The 27,515-nt window shown below is 41.2% G+C and overlaps 3 protein-coding genes across 16 annotated transcripts in view; 1 reads left to right on the top strand and 2 right to left on the bottom strand.

The window, feature by feature from the left end:
- Positions 353-22,786, top strand: LOC110259698. Of its 6 annotated transcripts, none has more exons than XR_002342086.1 (6): positions 353-1,681; positions 1,768-1,828; positions 8,885-9,006; positions 10,407-10,466; positions 18,851-18,960; positions 20,216-22,786. XR_002342086.1 is itself a non-coding variant. In XM_021085417.1 (4 exons), the coding sequence occupies exons 2-4, from the start codon at positions 8,863-8,865 to the stop codon at positions 20,403-20,405; spliced, it is 444 nt and encodes a 147-aa protein (XP_020941076.1). In that variant the 5' UTR covers positions 353-1,828; positions 8,844-8,862; the 3' UTR covers positions 20,406-22,786. The 6 variants fall into 6 exon arrangements, 1 of the variants encoding a protein (XP_020941076.1); XR_002342084.1 differs by having other exon boundaries at positions 8,844-9,006; XR_002342083.1 differs by having other exon boundaries at positions 1,768-3,082; positions 8,844-9,006.
- LYRM7 (LYR motif containing 7) overlaps positions 20,687-27,515 on the bottom strand; it is a 203,799-nt gene continuing 196,970 nt past the window's right edge. For all 5 annotated transcript variants that reach the window (XR_002342088.1, XR_002342091.1, XR_002342090.1 and 2 more), the window contains 2 exons: positions 24,049-24,164; positions 20,687-23,509 (listed from right to left, as the gene is read on the bottom strand). The gene's annotated coding sequence lies outside the window, so the exon portion shown is untranslated. The remainder of the gene's footprint in view (positions 23,510-24,048; positions 24,165-27,515) is intronic.
- The window catches only part of CDC42SE2 (CDC42 small effector 2), a 119,867-nt gene continuing 113,038 nt past the window's right edge, over positions 20,687-27,515 (bottom strand). For 4 of the 5 annotated variants that reach the window (XM_005661625.3, XM_005661627.3, XM_005661624.3 and 1 more), the window contains 2 exons: positions 24,049-24,164; positions 20,687-23,509 (listed from right to left, as the gene is read on the bottom strand). In XM_005661625.3, coding sequence (XP_005661682.1) covers positions 24,066-24,164 — 99 coding nt within the window. In that variant the 3' untranslated portion in view covers positions 20,687-23,509; positions 24,049-24,065. Of the gene's footprint in view, positions 23,599-24,048; positions 24,165-27,515 lie in introns of all 5 variants that reach the window. The other variant, XM_013995092.2, reaches the window with a different exon arrangement.

Below are 27,515 nucleotides of genomic sequence, written 5' to 3'. Positions count from 1 at the left end.
AGTTATACCAGACACTTAACAGAAAAATAACACTGATGCTACATAACAAAATCTCAGAATGGTAGGGATTTCTTAAATAATACCCTCAAAGAAAACACAAATAATGAAGGAAATGATTGGTTTATTTGACTTAAAAACATGTTCATCAGGAAACACCATTTCAAAGAATAAAAGGCCATGGAGTTGAAACATGTAATACATATCCCCCTGTAAGGACAGGTAACCAGAATATATAAAGTACTTCTTTAATATTTCTTTATTGCATAGTTGATTTACAAGGTTAATTTCTGTTGTACAACAGAGTGATTCAGTTATATAATATATTATATATATATACACACACACATACACATTCTTTTTCACATTATTTTCCATTGTGGTTTATCACAGGTTATTGATATAGTTCCCTGTGCTATACAGTAGGATCTTGTTATTTTTCTAAGAAGCTAAAGTATATCAGAAAAAAGAAAAATAGCACCCAGTAGAAAAGTGAGTAAAAGAATTACGCACTTCATAAGAGGGGAAATTGTCCAATAACCATGGAAAGGTGCTTAATCCCATTATGTAAATCCAATTATGAAATAAATTTGTAATTGATGATAAGGTGTTAGCTATGCTGCCTTCTCTTTGGAGTGTGGGTGACACTTGATCTTGGGCCAAAAGCTATCCTTTGGATAAAGCAAGAATAGGGCTAAGTGGGGAAGTTGTAGTAAAAAATGCACTGGGGCCGCCAGGTGGCGCCATGCTGCAATGAGACTCCTTGTGGAATCCTTTAAAAAGGTGAGAACAAAACAATGTTTTATATATAAATTTACTAATTTTTAATTTTAAATGTATTTTAGGTTGTGACTTGTTAAATTTAGCAATGTGAGTTAAGGTTTATAATGTGATAATTTGATATACTTAACACATTGTGAAGCGATTACCACAGTCAAGGCATATATCATCGCATTAGTTATCTTTCTTTATAGTGAGAACACTTAAGATCTGCTCTATTAAGACATTTCAAGTTTATAATATTGGAAAATAGTTCCTCAAGAAATTGAAAGCAGAACTACTATATGATCCAGCAGTCCCACTTCTTGGTATATATCCGAAGGAAATGAAATCATCCTTTCAAAGAGATACCTGCCCTCCTGTGTTCATTGCAGCCTTATTCACAGTAGCAGGATATGCAAACTAAATGTCCATTGATAGAGGAATGGATAAAGAAAATGTGTGTGAATATGTAAACAGTGTTTTCATTTCTTTTGCAAGCTTACCTTCCTCAAAATTCTTGCTAAATAATGTAGTTCCTCAAAAACAAAGAAGAGCAAAGTAGTTTCTTAACCATCTTAACAGATATGTCTGCAGCCCACAGTGAAATATCTCAGAAGACTTTCTCACAGAGGTAATGAAAAGGAAGCATTTCCAGGAGTTCCCACCATGGCGTGGTGGGATTGGTGGCATTTCTGGAGCGTTGGGACATAGGTTCCATCAATCCCCGGCCCAGAGCAGTGAGTTAAGGATCCAGCATTACCTCAGCTGCGGGATAGGTTGCAACTGCAGCTCAGATCTGGGAAATCCATATGCCAGGAGTGGCCATAAAAAAGAAAATAAGTTAGTTTTAAAAAAGGAAGCCTTTCCAGTTAGAAAAGATATAATTTTAGACATTCTGTTTGCGTGATCTTCAGAGATAAAGGTTAGTATGGATACACCTATTTCCTAATACAGTGTTTTTGCATTTGGACATTAGATTTGCAATTTTAATGAATGGGTCTTTTGCAGGGCTCCCGAGGGAAATCTAGAAAACACAAATGGCCCAACTCTGAACAGGATTGAAAAGCAGGTAATATATCTAAGAGCTAATTAAATGGTCTGTACTGAACAACACGCTCCAAAGACTCCTAGCAGCTGCTCATTTGTTCTACCTGGTGTTATTGGCCTTTTTAAATTTGATCATTTTCGCGGGTATGTAACGGTATTGTGGTTTTAGTTTTCATTTGCCTTATTGTTCATGGAGTTTGTCTCCTTTTCATATTTGTATCAGCCATTTGGTTTGCACTAATATGAAATGCTTTCTGAGTCTATTTTCTTCTTCTGGATTATCGATATTTATATTTTCTGGATATGACTCCTTCATCTGTTATGTCTGTGCTAGAGATCTCTCTCACCCTTTGGCTTTCATAGCCTTAATGCTGTCTGTTGGCGAAAACAACTTCTTAATTTTGAACTAGAAAAACCTATGCTTTCCCTTTTTGGTTAGTGCTTTGTTTGTGATCTGTTTAAGAAGTCTTTTTCTACTCCAGCGTATTTGTGTTATCTTTTAAATTTTTTTTTAATTTCGCTCTGAGGTATGTCTGGAATGTGTAGTGCGAGGTAGAAGTCAGGTTTTATTCTCATATCTGCAGATTGTTCCTGTACCCTTTATTGAAAAGATAAGTCTGTGTTCTCTTTTATCAGCCTGTTAGTTCTTCCATTCCCCAATACCTCCTTGTCTTAATTATTCTAGAACCATAATACGTACTGATATCTGATAAAGAAAGTTTTTTTCTGACACTGTTCTTTTTTTCAATAATACATAAGCTATTCTTGTATCATTGCATTTCCAAATGAATTTTACAACCAGTTTATCAACTTATACGCACACGTGCACACACAAACAATTGCAATTTTGAATGGGATTTTCTTGAAATTACATACCAATTTAAAGGAAATTAACATCCTCTTAAATTTTAGTTTTCCTATCTATGAAGCCAGTATATGTCTCCATTTATTTAGATTTTCTTTTGCTTTCACTGCTTTATTATTTTGGTTTAAGGGCTTTCCTATTTTTCATCTAAGATTTATTTTTAGGTGTTTGATGTGGGTTTTTTGTTATTTTTTTCTCCTGCTTTATGGAGGTGTATTTGACAAATCAAAAGTATATATGTTTTAGATGTATGTCTTAGTCCATTTGGGCTAATGTAACAAAATGCCATAGACTGGATGGCTTATAAACAACAAAAATTTCTTTGTCACAGTTCTAAAGACTGCGAAGTCCAAGATCAGGATGCTGGCAGAATTGGTGTCCAGTAGGAGCTTGTTTCCTGGTTCATAGATGGTGTGTCCTCATGGAACAGAAGGGACAAGGGATCTCTCTGGGGCTGCTTTTATGAGGGCTCCTTATCATTTCATTTCACTTCATTCATGAGGGCTCCACCTCATGACCTAATTACCCCCAAAGGCCCTACTTTCTAGTATGGGCTTCAGAGATTAGGATTTCAAGATATGAAATTGGGGCGGAGGGGGTCACAGACATTCATTGTGTAGCAGTGTACAATGTCATGATTTGATACATACATACACTGTGAAATGATCACTAGAATTAATGCTAATTAACATCCGTCACATCGCATAGTTGGTGTGTGTGGTGAGAACACTTAAGGTCAGATTTCTAGCAGATTTCATGTGTATAATACAATATAACTATAGTGACCACAGAATATAATACCACTCCAGAACTTACTCGTCCCACACAGCTGAATCTTTGTACTTTTTGATCAATATCTTCCTGTTTCCACCCAACCCTCAACCCCAGGCAACTACCAGATTCCACATGAAGGTGAGATCATGCATTGTTTTTCTGTACTTGGCTTATTTCACTCCACAGAATATTCTCTGGGTTCTTGCATGTTGTTACAAATAGAATTTTTTCTTTCTTTTTTTTTTTTTTTTTTTTTTTTTTTTTGGCTTTTTGCCATTTTTTGGGCCGCTCCCGCGGCATATGGAGGTTCCCAGGCTAGGGGTTGAATCGGAGCTGTAGCCACTGGCCTACGCCAGAGCCACAGCAACGCGGGATCTGAGCCGCATCTGCAACCTACACCACAGCTCACAGCAACGCCGGGTCCTTAACCCACTGAGCAAGGGCAAGGATCGAACCCGCAACCTCATGGTTCCTAGTCGGATTCGTTAACCACTGCACCACAACGGGAACTCCGAATTTTTTCTTTTTTAAGGCTGAGTGATACCACTGTGTGTGTGTGTGCACGCACACATGTGCAAGAAAGTATGTGCACATGTACAAGCCCATTCATCTGTTAATGGACATGTAGGTTGTTTCTAAATCTCGGCATTTTTGTCAGCAGTGTTGCATCGAACATAGAGGTTACAGAGATAGCTCTTATTTAACAGTTGGCAAGAAGCTAGAGCTCACACTTTTGCAAGGAAATGAATTCTGCCACCAACCTGAGTGGCTTCTTCCCTCGTTAAGCCTCCAGATTCAAGCACAGCCCAGCTGAAACCTTGACCACAGCTGTGTGCAACCCTTAGCAGAAGACCCAGCCAAGCTGACTTACTGAGTTCCAGACTCCTGATGCACTGATATTGCGCTATTTGAAGCTGCTGAGTTAGTGGTAATTTACAGCAGTAGGTAACTAATATCTTGCTTGTTAGCGGCATGACCTTAGGGAAGCTGTGCATATTTCCCGTGCCTTAGTTCTCTCATCTTCAAATCAGGCTAGCAGTAATCACCTATCTCATAGGCTCTGAAGGTGGCACGACTTAATGTGTGTATGATCCTTTGGCCACACCCAGCCCCCTGGAAAGTTGCTCAGTCATTGTAGCTGTGTTATCACTGCCTTTGTCTCTCTCTCTCCCTCCCTCCCTCTTCAGACTCAATAGTTTTTCACCCCGATTCTTCCATCTCATCTCCTTTTTTAGAATTTCATTTCTTTGCCCAGTGTAGCCTTGGCTGGTCAACACCTCTTACCTAACAGTCACTTATCTGACAGCCTTGACTATTCTAAGATAATCAGGATGCTCCAAAACCAAATTGATTCCATGTAGAAAATACATTAAAGCTATATTCTTGACCTGTTATCAGAACTTAAAACTGAGTGAGAAAAATTGAGGGAAGCATATTCATAGAAATAAGAATGTAATTAAGATAATCTGAGATGGAAGGAACCTGAAAACTAAAAGGCAGAAAACTCACAAAGCAGAGAAAGGCTGCACTTCAGGGATATCTGAAAGTTTTCAGTGAACAAACATTGTCTTATTGGACAAGTCACTTTTTGCTTTTTAAGGCCATACTCAGGGCATATGGAGGTTCCCAAGTTAGGAGTCGGTGTTGTAGCCCCAGCCTATGCCACAGCAACACAGGATCTGAGCTGTGTCTGCAACCTACACCACAGCTCAGCAATGCTGGATCCTTAACCCACTGAGCAAGGCCAGGGATGGAACCTGTGTCTTCATGGATACAGTCAAATTCATTTCTGCTGAGCCACGAAGGAAACTCCAAGACACCGTTCTAATTTCAATTTCCAGATTTGTTTAAATAACAATATTGTCATCGAGAGGGCCTGAAAGTCCATTCTACACTAATTAGGGTAACAGTGTATATATTTTATATTATCATAGTACGATATAATATTAGAAATGCATAATACTTTAAAAGATTAGTTTTAAATTATCAAATAATTTTTCACAGAACTAGAATGAATAATCCAAAAGTATATGTGAGCCATAAAGACCCAGAATTGTCAAAGCAATCCTGAGGGGGAAAAAAGCAGGAGGCATAACTCTTCCAGACCTCAGACAATATTACAAAGCTATAGTAATCACAACAGTGTGGTATTGGTACAAAAAGACATGTGGATCAGTGGAACAGGACAGAGATCCTAGAAATAAACCCAGACATCTATGGTCAGTTAATCTTTGACAAAGGAGGCAAGAATAAAATGAGGGAAAGAGTCTCTTCAGCAAGTAGTGCTGGGAACCCTGGACAGCTGCATGTAAATCCGGGAAACTGGAACACACCCTCACATCATGCACAGAAATAAACGCAAAGTAGGTTAAAGACTTAAACGTAAGACAGGACACCATCAAACTCATAGAAGAGAACACAGGCAAAACGTTCTCTGATATAAACCATACAAATGTTTTCTTAGGCTAGTGTCCCAATGCGATAGAAGTAAAAACAGAAATAATCCGCTGGGACCTAAGAGCAAAGGAAACCATAAAAAAAAAAAGAAGAAGAACCCTGAAAAGACAACTGACAGAATGGGAGAAAATAGTTGCAAATGATGGAACCAACAAGGACACGATCACCAAATTACACAAATAGCTTCTAGAACTCAACAACAATAAAATAACCCAACTGAAAAATGGGCAGAAGACCAAAGAGAAATTTCTCCAAAGAAGACATATGGATGGCCAGCAAACACGTGAAAAGATCTTGAACATCACTTTTAGAGAAATGCAAATCAAAACTACAACGAGGTACCACTTCATACCAGTCAGAATGGCCATCGTTAATAAGTCGATCAATAACAAATGCAAAAGAGGGTGCTGAGAAAAGGGAATGCTGTTGGTGGGAATATAAATTGGCACAACCACTGTGGAAAAGAATACGTAGCTTCCTCAGAAAACTAAATGTAGAACTACTGGTCCCACTCCTGGGCATATTTCTGGACAAAACTGTAATTCAGAAAGATCTGTGCACCCCTATAGTTCATAGCAGCACTATTTGCAATAGCTAAGACATGGAAAACAGCCTAAGTGCCCATCCACAGATGAATGGATTAAGAAGATCTGGTACATAGTACAATGGAATACTACTCAGCCATAAAAAGAATGAAATAATACCATTTGCAGCAATATGTATGTACCTAGAGATTTTCATACTAAGTGAAGTTGTCAGAGAAAGGTAAATGCCATATATCACTTAAATGTGAAATCTAAAATATAGCACAAATGAACCTATCTGCAAAACAGACATAAAGAATAGATTTATGGTTGCCAAGGGGGAGGAGGGAGGGAGTGGGATGGACGTTTGCAGTTAATCCATACAACCTACTAAGCATCTCCTATTCAACCCCTAGCCTGGGAAATTCCATATGCCACAGGTACAGCCCTAAAAAGCAAAAAAACAAAAAAAAAAAAACAAAAAAAAAAACCCCACAAAAACGAACTTGTACACTTAGAATGGAGGAGCAGTGAGGTCTTACTGCATAAGGAACTATATCCAATCCTCCTGGGATAGACCATGATGGAAAATAATATTTTTAAAAAAGAATATGTATATGTGTATGACTGAGTCACTTGGCTGTACAGCAGAAATTGGCACAACATTGTGAACCAACTCTAATTTAAAACTTTTAATAAAATTGTTAAAGATCTCTAGTTCAACAACAATATAAAAAAAAACCCCATAATTTTAAAATGGGCAAAGGACCTGAATAGGTATTTTTCAAGGAAGATAGACAAATGGCTAGTAAGCAAATGAAAAGATATTAAACTTCACAAGTCTGAAGGAAATTCGAAAAACTACAGTATTACCTCACATCCATGAAGATGGCTGTGCTAAAAAAAAAAAATTACAAGTGTTGAGAAGAAAGTGGAGAAACTGAACCCTGTGCACTGTTGGTGGAAAGGTAAAATGGTTCCAACCGCGATGGCAAACAGTGTGAAAGTTCCTCAAAAGATTAAAAACAATACTACCATTTGAATCAGTAGGTCCCACGTCTAGGTATATAATCCAAAATAATTGAGAGCAGAGTCTCAGAGATTTGTACACTCATGCATGTGTTATTCGCAATACCCAGGAGGTGAAAGCAATCAAAATGCCCATCAATGGATACATAAAATGTGGTATGTGTGTAACTGGAGTATTATTCACCCTTCAAAAGGAAGGAGGAGTTCCCGTCGTGGCGAAACAGAAAAGACTCTGACTAGGCACCATGACTAGCGATCCCTGGCCTTGCTCAGTGGGTTAAGGATCCGGCGTTGCTGTGAGCTGTGGTGTAGGTTGCAGATACAGCTCAGATCCTGCACTGCTGTGGCTGTGGTGCCCTATTGGGAACCTCCATATGTGTGGGCGTGGCCCTTAAAAAAAGAAAAAAAAAAGGAAAAAGAAGGAAATTCTGACATATGCTATAACGTGGATGATTTAACTCCATCCTGCATTCTGCCTCTTGCTATTGTCTTATAATAACTCATTCCTTTTTTTTTTTTTTTTAATCCTGAAAGTTTCATTTTTTAGTTGCTTATTTTTGGCCATGCCCACAGTATGTGTAAGTTCCCCGGACCAGGGATGGAACTGGTGCCACAGCAGCAACACAAGCCACATCAATGATAACACCGGACCCTTAACCTACTGAGCCACCAGGGAACTATCCCTCTCTCATCTCCCCCTTTTTTTCTTTTTCCACTGCCTTCTGGCACATGAAAGTTCTCAGGCCAGAGATCAAAGGCGAGTCAGAGCACGACCTACGCCACAATGACAACAACATTGGTTTCTCAACCTACTGTGCCACAGAGGGAACTACCCCCATTCCCTTTTTTTAAATTTTTTTTTCCCCCTCAATTCATGGGATTTTGGTGGGACTGCACATCATAGTAACCCACCCCTATACATACGTGTGTATGTGTGTATACGACCACACAGGCCAGTATGAGGTGTTCCTTGGAATTCCTATCTTGTAGGTCAAGGTCAGCTCCTGTCCCATGACATTTGTCATAAGCTATAAGACTACAATGTCCAGTTATTTGGATGGTCGTGTGTCGGAGCCAAGCCCATTGCTAGCAGGTGACTGGTTACTGAGAGCCTGTTACCCTCTCCCTCCAGTGACCCTGCAGCCAAGCACTCCCTCAGAGCTGCCCTCTACCTCCCCTGTGAGGCCAGGCCTGTGCCTTTGGAAGTCTGGAACTAAAGCCTACTGAATAAACCAGTCATTGAATCTATATTAGAGGTCCTGCCTTCAGTATTTCTTAAAATTGGAAAGAAAATCAATAACATATTGTAGCTTATTTATCACCAATTTCATCAGAAGCCTGTGATGCTGCTTTTTTCCTACTAAGCCCTTCATTTTGTGAACGAACAGGTGTCGTTGAGCTAGACTGATGCACTTGCTGTTCGCTGCAGAGGTGACTTGGAGGCAGAAGACAGCTCTCTACGGCAGTCACCTGCTACCAAGCAGAGAAAGGAGGGAGCTAACTTCCAGGAAGAGAAAGAGCGGCCTGCATTCAAAAATCCAAGTTGAGAAGGTCTGTCTATTCTTAGAACGCGTTGTATTTGCTACTCACTGATTTCCTGGAACAACTGGCTGGGGTCTCTCCTTCACGCCGGCGCACTAGGAAACCCCACATCCGTTTGGTGTTTTTCCACAGAGGATGCTATGTCAATATCCACGCCTGACCCTGTGTGTGGTTTCTGAGGCTTTCATAGCAAACATCAAATGGTTTTTCCACCGACAATCATGATGCGTTTATCCCTTAAGTCCCTACTATGCGCCAGGCACAGTAGGATGCGCTGTGTAAAGCATTGTGCCAGACCTTGTGTATTGTGGCTTTTACAGCCTGGGTGGAGCTCCTGCTGCTGGAGGAACGAACACACCTTAGATCCTACACACCTTAGATCAAACACACCTTAGATCCTACACTCCTAGTTGGGCAATTGGTGACTAACCGGAGCTTCCAACAGGGCCTCTTTTGGGATCTTTGGTTCTTGTTCCCATGAACCTTTTAAATAAGACCTCAATCCTGAAAGCATCATTTCTGCTGGCACAGGGTATTGAGCACAAGCGGGCGTGATTAGTTTATCCCAAGTATGCACCTCGGAGGAACAGAGAAAAGGATGCCAGGGGATGGAGTGATTGGCATTTCTCAGCTGTAGGTCCCAGTCCCCTGAGGCACTTCTCAGTGGACACTTGATCAGATTGTGAATGTCCTACTTAATGTTTCCCTTCTCTTTTTTCACTCTGCTGTTGCCTTGGAAGAGGTTCACCAAATCTGTCCTTGGACTTTCTAAGAACTTGACTTCCCAAGATACCTCACATAGTGGGGTTGTTACCAACCTTTGGACTCTTTGATTAATAGAAATCGATGAGAGGCCAGGCGAGAATTTCAGGCAGGCTTTCCAGGGGCTCCTGCTGCAGCAAAAGGGAGCCAAGGCAAGAAACCGGAATCCTTGCTGCTCCCTGTGAGGAGCTGCTCGGGTCCTTAAATGGGTAACAGTGGGGGCAGGTCCATGGCCTGGGCAGGGAGGTGGAGCTTAGGTGGTCTTTCCATCCCCTTGGTGGTGCTGGGAGCGGGGACCAGGTACTGTACCCTGCTTTTGCTCTTGGCACCCGCCCCCCAACCCCCAAACGGTGGACTTGCTCACTACATCTCCCCAGGAAGGTCGTATAGCAGTCAGATTTGCCAACTTCTCATATGTGCCATGTTTCAATCACTTGCGTTTTGTGGCTTTTTTAAAGCACCCTGTTGCTCACAATTGCCCCAAGGGTGCATCCATGCAGTTGTTTTTAGTTAGAGCTTCTTTGTATCCTATTTCTCAAAGAGATGTTTGTCCAGTAGAGGATCCCAGGTCCTAGCCTACCTCAGGATAGGCAGTTTCTATCTTTCTGTGACTGGCTGTTTCATGTAGCATAATGTCTATCTTCCAGGTTCATCCACATTATAGGAGGTGTCCCGATTTCTTTTTGAAGAATGAATAATATTCTGTTGTGAGTATATACTAAATTTTCTTTTTTTTAAAATTCTTTTTCTTTTGATTTTTAGGCCCACACCCGCGGCATATGGAGGTTCCCAGGCTAGGGGTCCAATCACAGCTACAGCCACAGGTCTACAGCAACTCAGGATCCAAGCTGCACCTGCAACCTACACTCCAGCTCATGGCAACACCGGATCATTAACCCACCGAGCAAGGCCATCAAACATGCAACCTCAGGGTTCCTAGTTGGATTCACTTCCGCTGCACCACAACATGAACTCCTAAATTTTATTTTTCTATTCAGCCGTTGAGACTTGGCTTACTTCTACTTCTTGGCTCTTGTGAATATTGCTGCTGTGATCATGAGTTTACAAATACCTCTTTTGAGACATCTGCTCTCGATGCTTTGGACTACATACCCAGAAGTGAAATCGTATGGTAGTATTTTCACCTTTTTCAGGACCCTGCATATTGTTTTCCATGGCGATGGCACCGTTTTACTTTCCCACCAGCATCACAGGGTTCCAGTTTCTCTGTATTGTCACTAACACTTACTATATATTTTTTTAACCAAAGTCATCTTAGTGGGTGTGAGTTGTCCTCTCATTGCGACTTTGGTTTGCATTTCCCTCGTGATTAGTGCGGTCGAGCACCTTTTTATGTTCTTACTGTCATTGCTCTGTCTTCTTTGGAGAAGTGTCCATTCAAGTGCCATGCCCACTTTGTAATTGTGCTGCTTATTTTTGTTATGGAGTTGTAGGAGTTTTTATTGGTATGTGCTGGATATAACTCTTTATCAGATGCATGATTTGCACATAACATGCTCCCATTCTATAGGTTGCCTAGTCATTCTACTGACTTTTTTTTTTTTGGATGCACAGACGTTTTTAATTTTGAAGAAGTCTAGTTTTTCTGTGTTTCCTTTTGTTGCTTGTGCTTTTGATGTCTTATCCAAACTAATTCTCAAATTCACTGTCATGATTTTTCCCCAACTTTATTTCTTCTTAGAGTTTTATAATTTTAGATCTTATGTGTATATCTTTGATCAACACTTTATGTATCGGGTAAGGTGATGGTCTGCTAGTCTGAATGTTTACATCCCTCAAAATTGATAGGTTGAAATCTTTATTTAGCCTTTTATTTTATTTTTTTTTAGGGCCACACCCGCGGCATATGGAACTTCCCAGGGTAGAGGTCGAGTTGGAGCTGCAGCTGCCGGCCTACAGCAAAGCCACAGCAACGCCGGATGAGAGCCACGTCTGCAACCTAAGCTGCAGCTCATTGGCAGTGCCAGATCCCCCAGCCCACTGAGCAAGACAGAGAGTGAACCAGCATCCTCAAGGATACTAGTTGGATTCATTTTCCCTGCACCATGGTGGGAACTCCTGAAATCTTTATTTTGTTTTATTTATTTATATTTTGGCCACGCCACAACATAAGGTTTCCAGGCCAGGGATCCGATCTGAGACACAGTTGCAACCTCTGCTGCAGCTGTGACAATGCAGGATCTTTTTACTACTGTGCCAGATGGGTATCCAGCCTTTATCCTGATATTACAGAGACTCAACCAATCCCATTGTGTCATAGCGGGAACACCAATAGGTCAAAATCTTAATGCCTTATTTGATGGTATTAGTAGGTGAATCCTTGGAAAGTGCATGGGGGCTCTGCTCTGAAAGGAACTGGTGCTGTTATTAAAGAAGCTCCGGAGAGGTCCCTTGCCTCCCCTGCCATGTAAAGACACAGCAGGAAGGCACCTGCTATGAGCTAGGAAGAAGGGCTCTCACCAGAAGGCAACCATGCTGGCGCCTTGATTTTGGACTGGAATTGTAAGAACCAAATTTCTGTTGTTCATAAGATACCTAGTCTGTGGTATTATGTTATAGTAGCCTAAACAGACTATGACATGGTTTGTTTATTTTTCGTATGTGGATTTGCAATTTTCCTAGCCCCATTTATTGAAAACACGGCCTTAATCTGTTGAGTGGTCTTGGCCTCCTTGTTGAAAGTCATCTGACAAAGGAAAGTGTATTTCTAGTCTTCCTATTCTTCTGGTCTGTACGTCTCCTTACAACAGTACTACATTGTTTTAATTAATGTGAATTTGAGGTAAGTTTTGAGGTCATGTGTGATACCTCCTCCAACTGTGTTCTTTTTTAAGATTATTTTGGCTCTTCAGGGTCCCTTGAGATTCCATAGGAATGTTAGGATGGATTTTTCTATTTCTGAAAAAATGCCACTGGGATTCTTGATAGAGTGTGCATTAAATCCAGAGATCATCTTGGGTAGTATTGACATTTTAAGAGTATTAAGTCTTTCAATCCATAAACACAGGATGTCTTTCCATTTATTTGTGTCTTCAGTTTCTTTCAGCATGCAAGGCTTTTGCCTCCTTGGTTAAATTTATTCCTAACTATTGTATTCTTTCTGAGTCTGTTGTAAGTAGAATTGTTTTAATTTCCTTTTTGGATTGTTCACCATTAATGTACAAAAATATAACTGTTTTTAATATGTTGATCTTGTATCTTGACACTTGGCTAATTTATTTGTTCTAATAGGTCTGTCTGTGTTTAATCTTTAAGGCTTTCTACATATCAGATCATGATGTGTGTAGGAAGAGATAACTTGCCTCTTTCCAATTTGGATGCCTTTTAATTATTTTTGTCTAACTGCTCTGGCTAGGAGCTCCAGCATTTTGTTTCACCAAGACAAGACATACATGTCTTGTTCCTTATGTTAAAGAAAAGCTTTCAGTCTTTCATCATTTAGGTGAATGATATCACCTGTGGGCTTTTTTTTTTTTTTTAAAGATTTTTATTTTTTCCATTATAGTTGGTTTACAGTGTTCTGTCAATTTCTACTATACAGCAAAGTGACCCAGTTACACATATATATACATTCTTTTTCTCACATTATCCTCCATCATGTTTCATTACGAGTGACTAGATATAGTTCCCTGTGCTATTCAGCAGGATTTTACTGCTTATCTACTCCAAATGCAATAGTTCTGTATCTATTAACCCCAGACTCCCAGCCCATCCCACCCCCCCCTCCCCCTTGGAAACCGCAAGTCTGTTCTCAAAGTCCATGAGGTTTTGTTTTTGTGTGTGTGCGGAAAGGTTCATTTGTGCTGTATATTAGATTCCAGATATAAGTGATATCATATGGTATTTGTCTTTCTCTTTCTGACTTACTTCACTTAGTATGAGAGTCTCTAGTTCCATCTGTGTTGTTGTACATAGCATTATTTTGTTCTTTTTTTGTGGCTGAGTATATTCCATTGTGAATATATACCACATCTTAATCCATTCATCTGTCAATGGATATTTAGATTGTTTCCATGTCTTGGCTACTGTGAATAGTGCTGCAACGAACATACAGGTGCATGTATTTTTTCAAGAAAAGTTTTGTCTGGATATATGCCCAAGAGTGGAATTGTTGGGTCATGTGGTAGTTCTATATTTAGTTGTCTGTATTTAGTTTCTCCATACCATTCCCCATAGCGGTTGTATCAGCTTATTCCCACGAACAGTGTAGGAGTGTTCCCTTTTCTCTACACCCTCTCCAGCATTTATTTGTTGAGTTGTTAATGATGGCCATTCTGACAGGTGTGATGTGGTACCTCATAATAGTTTTGATTTGCATTTCTTTAATAATTAGTGATGTTGAGCATTTTTTCATGTGCCTGTTGGCCATCTGTAAATCTTCTTTGGAAAAAGGTCTATTCAGGTCTTTTGCCCATTTTTCAACTGGGTGGTGTTTTGCTTTTGTTTTTGTTTTTGCTGTTGAGTTGTATAAATTGCTTATATATATTAGAGATTAAGCCCTTGTTAGTTGCTTCATTTGAAACTATTTTCTCCCATTCTGTAGGTTGTCTTTCTGGGTTTTTTATGGTTTCCTTTGCTGTGGGACTTTTCCTACACAGTCTTCATTTTGTTGGAGTAGTCCGTCTATTCCTAGGTTGTTGAGGTTTTATTGTAAAAGGGTTTTGAGTTTTGTCAGACTGAGATGACCTATTCAAATAGGGTTTTTTTTCCCTGTCACTCTGCAAATGTGGTATATTACACTGATTTAAAAAAAAAGACATTGTTGGAGTATAGTTGACTTACAATGTTGTATTAGTTTCAGGTGTACAGCAACGTGAAGAAGTTACAAATATACACATATCCATTCCTTTTCAGATTCTTTTCCCGTGTAGGTATTACAGTATTGAGTAGCTTTCCCTGTGATACACAGCAGGTCCTTGTTAGCTGTTTTACATATAGTGGTGTGTATATGTCAATCCCAACCCCCTAATGTATCCCCTCCCCAACCACAGTTCTTCTTCGGGAGCCATAAGTTTGGTTTCAAAATCTCTGAGTCTGTTTCTGTTTTGTAAGATCTTTTGTATCATTTTTATTAGATTCCACAAATTAGTGATCTCATGTGATACTTGCCTTTCTCCCTCTGTCTTCACTTAGTATGATAATTTCTGGGTTCATCTATGTTGCCGTAAATGGCATTGTTTCATTCTTTTTTTAGGACTTTGCAAAGAGAGTAATTTTCCATTTTATATATATGTACCACGTCTTCTTTATCCAATCCTGTGATGACAGACATTTAGGGTTCTCCCTTGTCTTGGCTATTACAAATCATGCTGTATCTTTTAGGTGTGCATGTATCTTTTTCACTTGTCGTTTTGTCCAGATATATGCCCAGGAGTGGGATTGCTGGATCAGTAGTAGTTCTATAGTTTTTTAAGGAACTTTCATATGGTTCTCATAGTGGTTGCACCAGCATATATTCCTGACAACACTGACTTTCTTATATTGAGCTATTCTTGCATTCCTGGAATAAATCTTACTTGGCCATCATGTGCAATCCTTTTGTCATCATGTATCACTCTTTTAACATGCTGTTGAATTCTGTTTGCTATTATTTTGCTGAGGATTTTTGCACTGCTTTCCTATTGCTGCTTTTAAGATTCTGTCTTTGATATTTGACAGCTTGATTAAATCTTGGCGTGGGCCTCTTTGGATGTATTCTACTTGGGGAGTTTTTTGAGCATATTGTGTTTTTTCTTTCTTTGTTTTTGCTTCTCAGGGCCTTACCCGTGGCATCTGGAAGTTCCCAGGCTAGGGGTCGAACTGGAGCTGCGGCTGCCAACCTACACCACAGCCATAGCAAAACCAGACCTGAGCCACGTCTTCGACCTACACTGCACCTTGCGGCAGTGCCAGGTCCTTAACCCACAGAGTGAGGCCAAGGATTGAAACCACATCCTCATGGATACGAGTCGGGTTTGTTTCCACTGAGCCACAAGAGGTACGCTGAGCCTATCATGTTTCTATTTCCATTTTTTGCCTCAAATTTAGGACGTTTACAGCCATTATTATTTTTAAGTACGCTATCCATCCCTTTCTCTTTCCGGTACTCTCGTCATACATATACATCCATCCACTTGATGGTGCCTCATAAATCTCTAAGGCTCCATTCATTTTTCTTTGTTGAACCTCTCCAATGAACTTTGCAATTTGGTTATTTTATCTTTAAGCTCAGAATTTGGTTCATTTTTATAATTTCTATCTCTGTTGATTTTTTTTTGTCAATCACTTTGCTGATTGTGGTCGATGTTCTTGTTTAGCTTACTGAGCATATTTAAGGTAGTTTTTTTAGATTCTTCATCAAATCAGAGGTCCTTTTTTTTTTTTTTTTTTTTACGAATCGTTTCCATAGATTTTGTTCCTTTGAATCATGTTTTATTTTTTTCTTTTCTTGTCAATATTTGAGATTTGAAAAAAAAAGCCACCTCTCCCAGTCTTTACTGACTAGCTTCAAGCAGGAAAGACCTTCCGTTATCATCTCCAGTTAAGGGCTTTTGGTTCTCCCAAAACTTTTCTCAGGATGCAGGTTTCCTGGGGGCTTGTGTGCATGCTTTTATGCCAGTTCTGCATATATTCAGCTGCTTTGAAGAATCTTTATTTCTGTCTGAGTCTCATTCCTGCTTGTTCACAGAAGCCTTAAATTCCGTGGTATTCCTCTGCCTATAACCTCTTAGCTCCCAGCTTCTAGAGCTCAGCAAACCAACTGCAATTCTAACATGCTGCTGTACCCACTTGGGTTTAGCAGCCTCCTGTTTTCTAAGCTGCGCCACCATTCCTATCGGGCAAGACAAACCAGTCCCTCAAGCAGCCACCAGGCAAGCCAGACAGGTACAGGCAGTTTCATCCTTTCCTTTCTGTCCTGAGGAAGTAACTAGGAACTAGGCAGTTTCTTTCCAACTGAGCTGTACTGTGCCAGGAAGAGGGTGCTGCAAGGACAAGCAAAATGCCACAGATTTCCTACCATTACAGCCTGAGACATGGGCTTCGTTGTTGCAGCTCCTTAACTAGTTTCCATGAACCTCTTTTGGCTTGTATATTGTTTAGTGTTTCTGTGGGGCGGGGGGGAGCACCTGGAGCTTCCTAGTCTGCGACCTTTTTAACACTTCTTGGTTAAGACGTAATGTTTTTCATCTTCTAATAGAGGTAGTACTATTACTTACTAATAGTATTACCATTATTCCTTAGCATAAAGAAAATGAAATCCAAGCAGGATAGACTGGCATTAAATGAAAAATGAGTCTCCGTATTTACTTCTCCCGCTCCATTCCTACTTCCAGGATACATACTTACACCTATTTGCATTTTGAATTCTTCTGAGGATTTTCTCATTCTCAATACTGTAGGCAGGAGTTCCCATCGTGGCTCAGTGGTTAATGAATCCGACTAGGAACCATGAGGTTGCGGGTTCGATCCCTGGCCTTGCTCAGTGGGTTAACGATCTGGTGTTGTCGTGAGCTGTGGTGTAAGTCGCTGAAGTGGCTTGGATCCTGCGTTGCTGTGGCTCTGGCGTAGGCCAGCGGCTACAGCTCCGATTAGACGCCTAGCCTGGGAACCTCCATATGCCACAGGTGCAGCCCTAAAAGACCAAAAAATAAATTGAAACTCCTCTCCTTTATCCCCAGCAGTTTGTCCAGAGCACTTAATAATCGTGTATTTTGCCTTATTTTCTCTCTGTGCCCCCCTCTAGAATGAAAGCTCCTGGAGGGCAAACGAACTTGTTTTGTTCACTGCTGTACCACCAGTGCCTGGGCACATAATTCTCAACCTGTAATTGGTGACCATATGAATCATCCTATTAAATGGCATCCACTTAATTATGCTTCCTAATGGACCAGTTTTCCTGAAATTTTGTTTTAATTTGGATAGATTGCTTTGTAGATCTGTCTCAGACATAAAAATCCTGAGACTTATTTTTTTTTTTTTTTGGTCTTTTGCCATTTGTTGGGCCGCTGCTGCGGCATATGGAGGTTCCCAGGCTAGGGGTCTAATCGGAGCTGTTGACACCAGCCTACGCCAGAGCCACTGCAACGCGTGATCCGAGCCGCGTCTGCGACCTACACCACAGCTCACGGCAACGCCGGAACCTTGACCCACTGAGCAAGGGCAGGGATCGAACCCGCAACCTCATGGTTCCTAGTCGGATTCGTTAACCACTGCGCCACGACGGGAACTCCCTGAGACTTATTTTAACGATACTACCAGAACTGTTCTACTTGTTCTTCAGAGCATACTCTCAAGTAAGTGCTTTCAGGACTGCTGGCTAATCCGATCATCGTTATTCTGCCATCTCCCTTCATTGGAAGGTGGGTTGCAAACAGAATACTAGTTGAAAATAATGTTCTCTCAGAAGTTGGGAGGCGTGCTCCATTATATTCTAGACCTCACTGTTGCTGCTGAGAAACCTGGTAAACCCTAGCATGAATAATCACAGAGCTGAGTAACTGCCCATAGCTGGACGCATGGGTCTTCAGAATACAAGGTTGATTGAGGACTCTGTGAAATGCGAATGTATAAATGCAAAAACATCTTTTCTTTACATTTCAAAATACAAGGAAGGAGGTGACCATTCTCTTTTGATCATTTTTTTTCTCTCCAGAGCATTTACCTGGCTTGGTTTCAGCAAAACTCCTATTAATCCTTTGAATCCTTGAACTTCTCATCCGTCCCCGTCCTATGACTTAGCACAGTGACTTTCCCCACAGTGTCTACCTCTCCAGCTAGATTCCTTCAGGAATGTCAAACTGCAAAGAGAGGCAGGGAGACAGGTCTTGTTTCCGTGTCTGAGCTGTAGTAGCTGTCCTCCATGGCCTTGGCTCCGCTGTGCACAGGCTGTTGTGGCTGCATTTGGGGAGGGACGGTCCCGTCACTCACTCCCTGTACCTTTGTGCTATGAGCTGAATGGGGGTGTCCCCTGGAGTTGATGATGACCCTTTTTGTTTTTGAGCCACCCAAATCAGGGTTGTTACAGCAAAGTATTCCAGATGGACTAACGTTCTTGGCAGTGTTTCTGAAAAGTGAAATACTGTGTTTAAAGGAAACCCATGTGCTGACAGCACCTGAACATGCTGCACCCTACACAGGATCCATGCACTTCAGCACCGTGGACGGGCCCTGGGAGCTCATGGAACAGAGCTACTGTCTCAGGTAAGGATTCAGTCAGTGACGACTGTTTGTTTAGATGGCTTCAATTAGGAACATGGAGAAAAAGGTAACTAGGTCAAACTCTGAAGATTTTCAAAGAAGTAGCATCTTACTTGCTGCTCCTATAAAGGAGCAAAAACAAAAACCTGTGCCTAGGAATTCTTCCTGGGCCCCCACGGCGGATGACGGGAGTATTCATCTGCTTAGAGCTGGTGAACACGAGGTCTGGTGAGGTGTAAGAGCCTTAGTGAAGTCTGGAGCAGTACTGTCGCTACTCACCAGCTCTTGCCTTTCCATGTCATTAAATGCATCCTTTCTTCAATATCTCAATCCCTACTCTTTTAGCAACTGTCTGTAAGGTTCCAGATCAAACATGCGGATCTTCTTCTTTAGGAAGAATCTTTTTTTCTGAAAAACTATGAAGATGAAATTATGGAATTGCCATTGTGGCTTAGGGGGTTAAGAACCCAGCCAGTATCCATGAGGCTGTGGGTTCAATCCGTGGCCTTGGTCAGTGGGTTAAGGATCTGGTCTTGCTGCCAGCTACAGTGTAGACTCAGGACATACCTTGGATCCAGCATCGTGGTGGCTGTGGCGTAGGTGGGCAGCTGCAACTCCGATTTGACCCCTAGCCTGGTTACATCCATATGCCTCAAGTGCAGCCCTAAAAAAAAAAAAAAAATGATGCAATTAGGAGGCTGTGTGCTCATAAAATAAGCCCAGAAGCTGCTTAAATCTGGTAAAAGCATTAAAAAAATAACCAAAAACCATAATAAAACAAACCAAAAAATGCCCCCTCACCTCAGAAACATCCTAAAAATTGAAAGTTTAGGTGCCACAAAATAAAAAGTCAGTTTACTGTTTATTTAATGGTTTATTCTCTTACTGGACCAGTCTGGATGGAGCAAGCTGAAGAGGGGGAAGGTAAAATTTCTTACCAGTCTGCTGAAGAACGTTTTAAGCGGAGGGTGTATATCAATTTTGTAGATTTTCTGCATTTTCACCATTTTAGCAAATTCCTGCCTCTGACACTATTTTTATAGCTTTGTCCTACTTGTGGTGCACATTTTATGCACAGCCTTTGAAAGCAGGCACTCAAAATAGAGCGCCTAACGTCCCAACACGAGTTGCTTCGGATACATTTGATCTTATCCCAGTTTCGTTTAGAGTCCTTGGCCATGAGATGAGGACACGGATCATTAAAACTTTCTGAGATACTGTTTCCTAATACCCTGCACATTGATTGTCCCATTTTTAGGCACCGTGTGGCAATTCTCATGATACAGCCAAACCTGACTGCCTTATTCTCAGTACCTGACCAACATGCGAAAGAGTCTCCAGCAGGATCGGGTGAGTACGAAGTCAGTGTCGCCGGGCTAGGGCTCTCTGACAGCGCGGCTACATACGTGTCTGTCACGGGGACTGGCCTGTGCACCACAAGTATTTAGCAACCTCCCCAGCTTCTACCCCCACCGGATGTCAACAGCACTTTCCTTTCTCACCCAAACTATCTCCAGACCTTTTTCGAATATTCCTTGGGGAAACTAAAGTGCCCCTGATGGGAACCACCGTCCTATTTTAGGAGTAGACTTTCAATTTGCATACACAGTCTATGATGATGGACATATTCTATAGTTGTTTAATATGACAGCACAACGGAGGGACAGAATTCTTAGTTTTATTTACTAAAGAAATTAAATATCTTCTTGAAAGAAAGGAACGACCCAACCAGGATTGAAAAACATTTATTGAATCAAAATCAATACTTTCTTTATTATCTACAAGCCAACACTGAACTCACTTTATTTAAGAATGAACACAATGTACAAAAAAAGTATGCTTATATTATAAAAATATGTCAATTTTATCTCCTGGGTGCTGAGCAGAAGTCATTTTAAACAAAATCAAGGCTAACTTGCGCTCTATAATAAAACTGCTATAATTTAATAACCAAAGTGAAAGCTCCTACATCTTTCAAGGCCCCACTGCTAGATGCTGCTGCACTGGAAATGCTGAACCCAGTCATCGTGGTTCCCATTCCCGCTCTACGCTCAGCGGCACCACTCCACGCCTAACTCAGGGAAAGCACCTCGGGCAAAGGACAGAACGCATGTCATTGGTTAGCAGTTGTGAGCATGTATTTCAGCAAAGTATTAACAGTCAATCCTGTATTAGCTTCAATTTTCAAAATGAGACACATTGTTTGTTATGGGAAGCAAACGGCCTCCTGAGATTTAAAAACCCACACCTATCAATGTGGGGATGAAGACTCCCTAAGAATCTGTCTCTAGGGTTACTATCTTAGAATTAACGGTTGGTCGTCATCTTATTTTTTGAATCACTATTGGCACCTTCCTTGGCATATGGTCTTGCCTACAGTGTGGCTACTTGCACCTGTGAAGTCAGTGGTGGCTGCAGAACAGTTAGAGGCTAAAGAGTGCAGCCTTTGGCTCACCAGAGATAGGCTCCAGTGCTCACTGGGATATTTGGTCCTTGGAGAATCAGAAAAGCGAGCGATTGGAAAAAAACAAAATCACATCGTGAGTTGGGGAAAAGGGACCGTGGCTCCCTGTATCGTTCTAGGAGTTAACAAGTATAGAATCAAACCAGACTACACAACATCAGCACTGACAATGCCAAAAAAACCTGTCCCTTAAAGAACTTGCAGAATGGGACTGCCTGTTGTGGCTCAGCGGCAACGAACCCAACCAGGGTCAGTGAGGACACAGGTCTGACCCCTGGCCTCACTCAGTGGGTTAAGGAGCCAGCCTTGCCATGAGCTGTGGTGGAGGTCACAGGTGAGGCTTGGATCCCACATTGCATGGGCTGGTGGCTGCAGATGCAATTCAAGCCTTAGTTTGGAAACATCCATAAGCCATGGGTGCAGCCTTAAAAAGACAAAAAAAATCAAAAACAACAGAACCCACGGACTTTCACACAGCAGTGTCCCTGGCAGGCCCCTGACTCTGTTTGGGCAGAGTGGCACGCGGGGATATCCCCGAATGCAGTAGCCACACAGTGAAGTAATGACATCAGATGAATTCAAGTTTCAAAGTTATTAACTGCACAATGCCTACTTTGATTACTAAGCATACACGTTTGTCCCTGACAGATTCTGCTGGGGATTGACACTATGAAGACCTGCAGAAATAAGGACGGAGTAATCTAGTCCCCCCGGTACAGGTAAATTCCAAAGAACTGGGGGGGGGGGGGTGCTTTCATATTTTGCCTATATAAACCTAATATTTATTCAGTTATCTCTTAAACAAGAACTCCTAAGGTGAAGAGAAAGGGATTGAAGAAGAGAAAATGATCCCTCTTTATGCAACTACCTAATTACAGCTTTCTAGGTCAGTTTTCCATGAGGCCCAGGTCCTGCATGAAGTACGAGTCTGACCAGATATAACTGTTAGGGCTGAAATGGACATAGGATTTACCGTTTTCATGAAAAAACATACTACTAACTGGCTTAGCACTACACCCTCATGTGGAAGGAAAAGCATCTACAGAAGGACAATTGGTGAAATAATCATTTTGGAACCTGAGCCAAAGGTTTCTCACCAACACCTGAAGTCACCGAATAGGCAACAACACAGCCAGGTCAACTGTAGCTCTTGGCAACTTCCATTACGAAGAGGCCCAATGACTCTGGAGTCCACAGTTTGGAGTCCAGGCCAGAAGTTCAACAAACTGCTACTGGAAACAACTGGATACCATAATACTAAACATAAACAAGTGAAAACGAAATGAGTACACCAAGAAATGAGCCACTTCTAAGACCGTGATGCTCAGAGTCCGATCGGATGAGGGTATTACACACACTCAGATACACAACCACACACCTGTTCACAATCCCAGGTCCTCACTCTCAAATAAATACATTGAACATTTACAACAGAATGAATGCCTTATGAATGCAAGCTTTTCTGTTACTGTAATTCTAACTGAATAAAAATCACACTTCTAAAATAAGCTACAAGTTGCCTTTTTTGTGAAACTGATGTGACTTGGTGCCACAGCCCGCCTCTCTCTAATAGCAGCAGTATCAACAACCCATGGGAGCCAAGCAGTATCAACAACCCATGAAAGTTCGTTCCTTTCCAGCATCCCACGGGTTCCCACACAAGCAACTTCATAAAGCATGCAGATATTTACTCTGCTGGAGTTTCAAATGAAGAGCAGTGATCACTGTGCTTATACCTTCCAAAATATACATAAACGGTGACAAATGAACATGTAATAGCACGTCTTTGCTTACCAACGAAATCATAAGGCAGAGGGGGTGGCGGTGGAAAGAGAAACGTTAAAAATGGGGAGAAAATGCAAAACAGTGCTAGTAGCATTCACAAAAAAGATCATGCTAAAATCAGATCCATATTGATAAAAATTAATAATTAAGCCACAATCCAAAGAACTCTGTCCATGAGTCCAAAGGCATGCACGCCAGCTGAAGGAAAAGCAGGATTCTTCTGACAACAGTTTCTTCAGAGCAGAACAGTAACTTGTCACTGGAGTAATCACAGCAGGGTGAACAGGGTGCCAGCACACAGTTCTTTTTTGTAATTGAAGAGGAAAGAAAAGCAATCACGACAAAAAAAAAAATTAAACAACAGTGGAAACAACACAGAAATTCACAATGACCTATAAAACCGAAAGGAAAATCCAAATTATTCTCATACCTTTTTCTAAGTTAGCTTTTTACTGAAAGGGGTATAATGACAGATTTAGCCATGATCGTGTTTAATATAAAATGACTACACATGGGATTTCCTGCAGTATCAATGCTCAATAATTTCACTCATGTTTAAAGGACACATAAGAAACATCTTGTCACCAGAATCTCAAAGGCTCCCCACCACAAGAGGTCTCAAAGTACTTAAGTTTCTCATAAGCAAAAGAATAACCTGAAACTAATTATTCCAAAGGCAGTAACTTCCGATGACCATCGTGAAGCCAATTAGAATATTTCTGCCTTTTAAATAGTACATTTACAATTTTTTTTTTTTTACAAATGAGAGCAAGATGTTTTTTAACCCTGAGGCTGAACTAAGCCTCTCTCGGGGAGGTTCCGGCCTGAGCTGAGGTACTCACCGGAGGAGGATCCGGGGCTATCCTGCCTTCGTGTCCACAAGCTGCATCTGCACATTGGCAGCCATGCCGCCCCCGTAGCCTCCTTTAGACTGCATCTGGTTCTGGATGGAGCTGACCTGAAACAGGACAAAAACAGAACCAAAGTCAGGGGCTGACTGCAACTAAGCAATTCTTGTCTAACATTGTGCCTGGGCTGCTTTTTCCAGAAGGGTATTTACTTTTTATAGGAAAAAAAATTTCTTTTATAGACTTACAAGTGTTCTCATTATAAGGAGAAATGGTGAGGCTATTGATGGAAGCATTTCTCTTTTTTTGGTACAACGCCCTTTCCCTGCTACTTTCTCCACTTCCCAATTTCAAAAAACTGGGAAAGATCAATTCAATGTTCTGTTCCTCAGCCACCCTAATTTACAAACACCTCACACAGAGGATCACGCAATTACATGGATTAGAATCAGATAAAAAAAAAAACGATGGGAGCCCCCCGGTGGCTCAGCAGGTTAAGGATCTGGTGTTGTCATTGCATTGGCTTCAGCTGCTCCTGTGGCATGGGTTCGATCCCTGGCCATGGCTGAAAAAGAAAAACAAAAAAATAATTTGGAGCTCAAACAAATTCCCTGCCTCAAGTACCCAGGATGGCACTAAGAGCCTTTGCAACATAAGTAAATTCTCATTTAAAAAAAGCAGTAACAAATATGAATGAAATTAGACTAATGAAAGCTAATTTTTAAAAGTCCATGTGGTAAAATTTACAACTTTAATACAGTTTTGTCTAATTAAGCGAAAAATAGCTTAAGAACCCACAGACTTGGATTGTGGCCCAGACTGATTTATTACTGTTTTCACTCCGGGTGAACTATTCATCCTCTGTGAACATCAGGCTTCTTATCCATAAAACGGGTTAATGATGATACTCTCTCTTAACCACCTTACAGGGCTATTTTCTAAGAGATTGAGAGGCATATGAATGCTGGGGTATTCTGTGCTTTGGCTGCAACGAACTTACTTGCAAACTGTGAAGTGCACTTAGTGTATCATATCTTAGTTTATACTAATTAGAAGAATGTGGAAGCAGAGAATAAGAGAATCAAGCTAGACGACAAAGGAGCAACGGGAAGTTGGAGGTGATGGTCTAATGGTCATGCGTCAGGGCACAGGTCTAATCACAGAGACTTCTGGAGATGAAAGGGGGTGGGAATATATCCACTCATTACTCAGCAAATACTTCTTGAGCGCTTCATGTCAGAAAAACCTGACATATGAGGTGTCCTTTCATTGGTGAGCTTGAGTCAATTTGTTAAAAGTAATAAGGCATGTCCAGGTTATTTTTGGAGTAAGACAGGCTTAAATATATTCTGATTGAAGAGAATAACAAAATATAAAATGTGTGGCTTATTTAGATCCAACATGGTTTAAGTTAGAATCTGTGACCGGCTCTTAGATGGGTAAATTTTCACTCATTTGCTGAAAAATTCATTTATATGGAACTCACTCCAGTGACAACACGTTACTGTACTGTCTATATTCACGTTATGCAAATAACTACTTAAGTAAGGGCATTAAAAAAAGAAGCTGGAGTTCCCATCGTGGCGCAGTGGTTAACAAATCCGACTAGGAACCATGAGGTTGTGGTTTGATCCCTGGCCTTGCTCAGTGGGTTAAGGACCCGGCGTTGCCGTGAGCTGTGGTGTAGGTTGCAGATGCGGCTCGGATCCCGCGTTGCTGTGGCTCTGGCGTAGGCTGGCGGCTACAGCTCGGATTAGACCCCTAGCCTGGGAACCTCCATATGCCGCAGGAGCGGCCCAAGAAATAGCAAAAAACACCAAAGAAAAAAAAAAAAAGCAGCTAAAAATCTCCAGGCCTATGTAAACTTGTTCAGGTTGAGGGGCTATGACCAGAGGCTTGCAATTCACATTCATTTTCTGCTCCTTTCTAGTGACACTATGTTTTGATGATGAAAGGACTTCACCCTTGTAACAAGTAATTATCCACCTAATGTAACATACTAACTTTTATAGGTATTTTAGGCCTATTTAAAAAAAAAAAATCTTTATATTTTTACATGGCATTCATAATGCCATGCATGCCATGCAGCTTCTAAGAAAAATCTGTTTTCTTTCCAAAAATCAATTTTTCAATTTCAAATGAAAGGATTTGGATTTTATAGTAAGTAACCTGTCAGCAGAGGTGAAATGTATTATTTTGACTGTGGATACACATTATTTTAACATAATAAAGTTATATTAATAAAAGAGTCACAGAAACCTTTTCTAGCAAGAAGTCAGTGTGAAAGGCAGTCTTGGGAAGAACAGTCTATTTAGGGGAAAAAAGAAACCAGTCATCTGACCAATCAGTAATGCATGTGGCCTGGCTGTTCCGTAGCATCAAGCCCTGTTCCTAATCCTGCTGTTCAGTTCCTATGACAAACTTAAGAGACACTATTCCTTTTTTTTTTTTTTTTTCTCCATTTCTAGGGCTGCTCCCACAGCATATGGAGGTTCCCGATTAGGGGTCTAATCGGAGCTGTAGTTGCAGGCCTACGCCAGAGCCACAGCAACACGGGATCTGAGCCACGTCTGTGACCTGCACCACAACTCACAGCAACGCCGGATCCTCAACCCACTGAGCAAGCCCAGGGATCGAACCCGCAACCTCATGGTTCCTAGTCAGATTCGTTAACCACTGAGCCACGACAAGAACTCCAAGAGACACTATTTCTTCAGATAAACAGCCTATTTATGGTTTTGTCTCATTTGCATTATTATTGCATAGAAGTCTCATTGGATCAGGCTTATTATACAAGTTCAAACTACTAAAGATACTTCCAGGAAATAGGGATTGAATAATAGCTACCTTGCTAACAGAACTGCCTAAAGAAATCACTGCTCAGGGGTTTCCTGGTGGCTCAGTGGGTTAACATCCGGATTTGTCACTGCTGTGGCGCAGGTTCCATCCCTGGCCTGGTAACTTCCATATGCCTCGAGTGTAGCCAAAAAAATAAACCCCTCACTGCTGTATTAGGGTTGGGGACAACATATCACTGTAGAGACAACACTCTAAAAGGCAATGAGTACAAACAGCCTTTAGAAGATGCGTTTGGCTCTGAAGAGCTAAACCGCCTCAGAAGAAATTGGCTTCAGTAACCAAAGAGGGCAGCCTGCAGAACCCAACAGTTGAGGGCCTGTCTTGACGCTGCATTTTGATCGGCCCTGCAGGTACAGTCCTCAAGCTCCACCTAACTCTATGGCAAGAGAGTCATACACATCAATGACAGGCTTTTCACAGAGAGAGAGAATACCAGGCTGGAATCTTAAAGGAAATTCCAAAATGTGATAACTGTGATTTTAAAATGTAAGTACTACAAACTAAATACTTAATTTGTGCTATATAGTTAAATTCCACCCCACCCCCCTTTTTGGCCACCCTGCGGCATATGGAGTTCCCAGGCCAGGGATCAGATCTGAGCT

The sequence above is a fragment of the Sus scrofa genome, chromosome 2, assembly GCF_000003025.6.
Source record: "Sus scrofa isolate TJ Tabasco breed Duroc chromosome 2, Sscrofa11.1, whole genome shotgun sequence".
Taxonomy (NCBI): domain Eukaryota; kingdom Metazoa; phylum Chordata; class Mammalia; order Artiodactyla; family Suidae; genus Sus; species Sus scrofa.
This window is presented reverse-complemented; position numbering and strand designations above follow the sequence as displayed.

Excerpts from the sequence above, each read along its gene's own strand:
- LOC110259698 (XM_021085417.1), top strand. The coding sequence starts at position 8,863 with ATGCACTTGCTGTTCGCTGCAGAGGTGACTTGGAGGCAGAAGACAGCT. Across the intron at positions 9,007-18,850 it reads CAAAAATCCAAGTTGAGAAG|GAAACCCATGTGCTGACAGC; the intron begins GTCTGTCTATTC and ends CTGTGTTTAAAG. Across the intron at positions 18,961-20,215 it reads GAACAGAGCTACTGTCTCAG|GCACCGTGTGGCAATTCTCA; the intron begins GTAAGGATTCAG and ends TCCCATTTTTAG.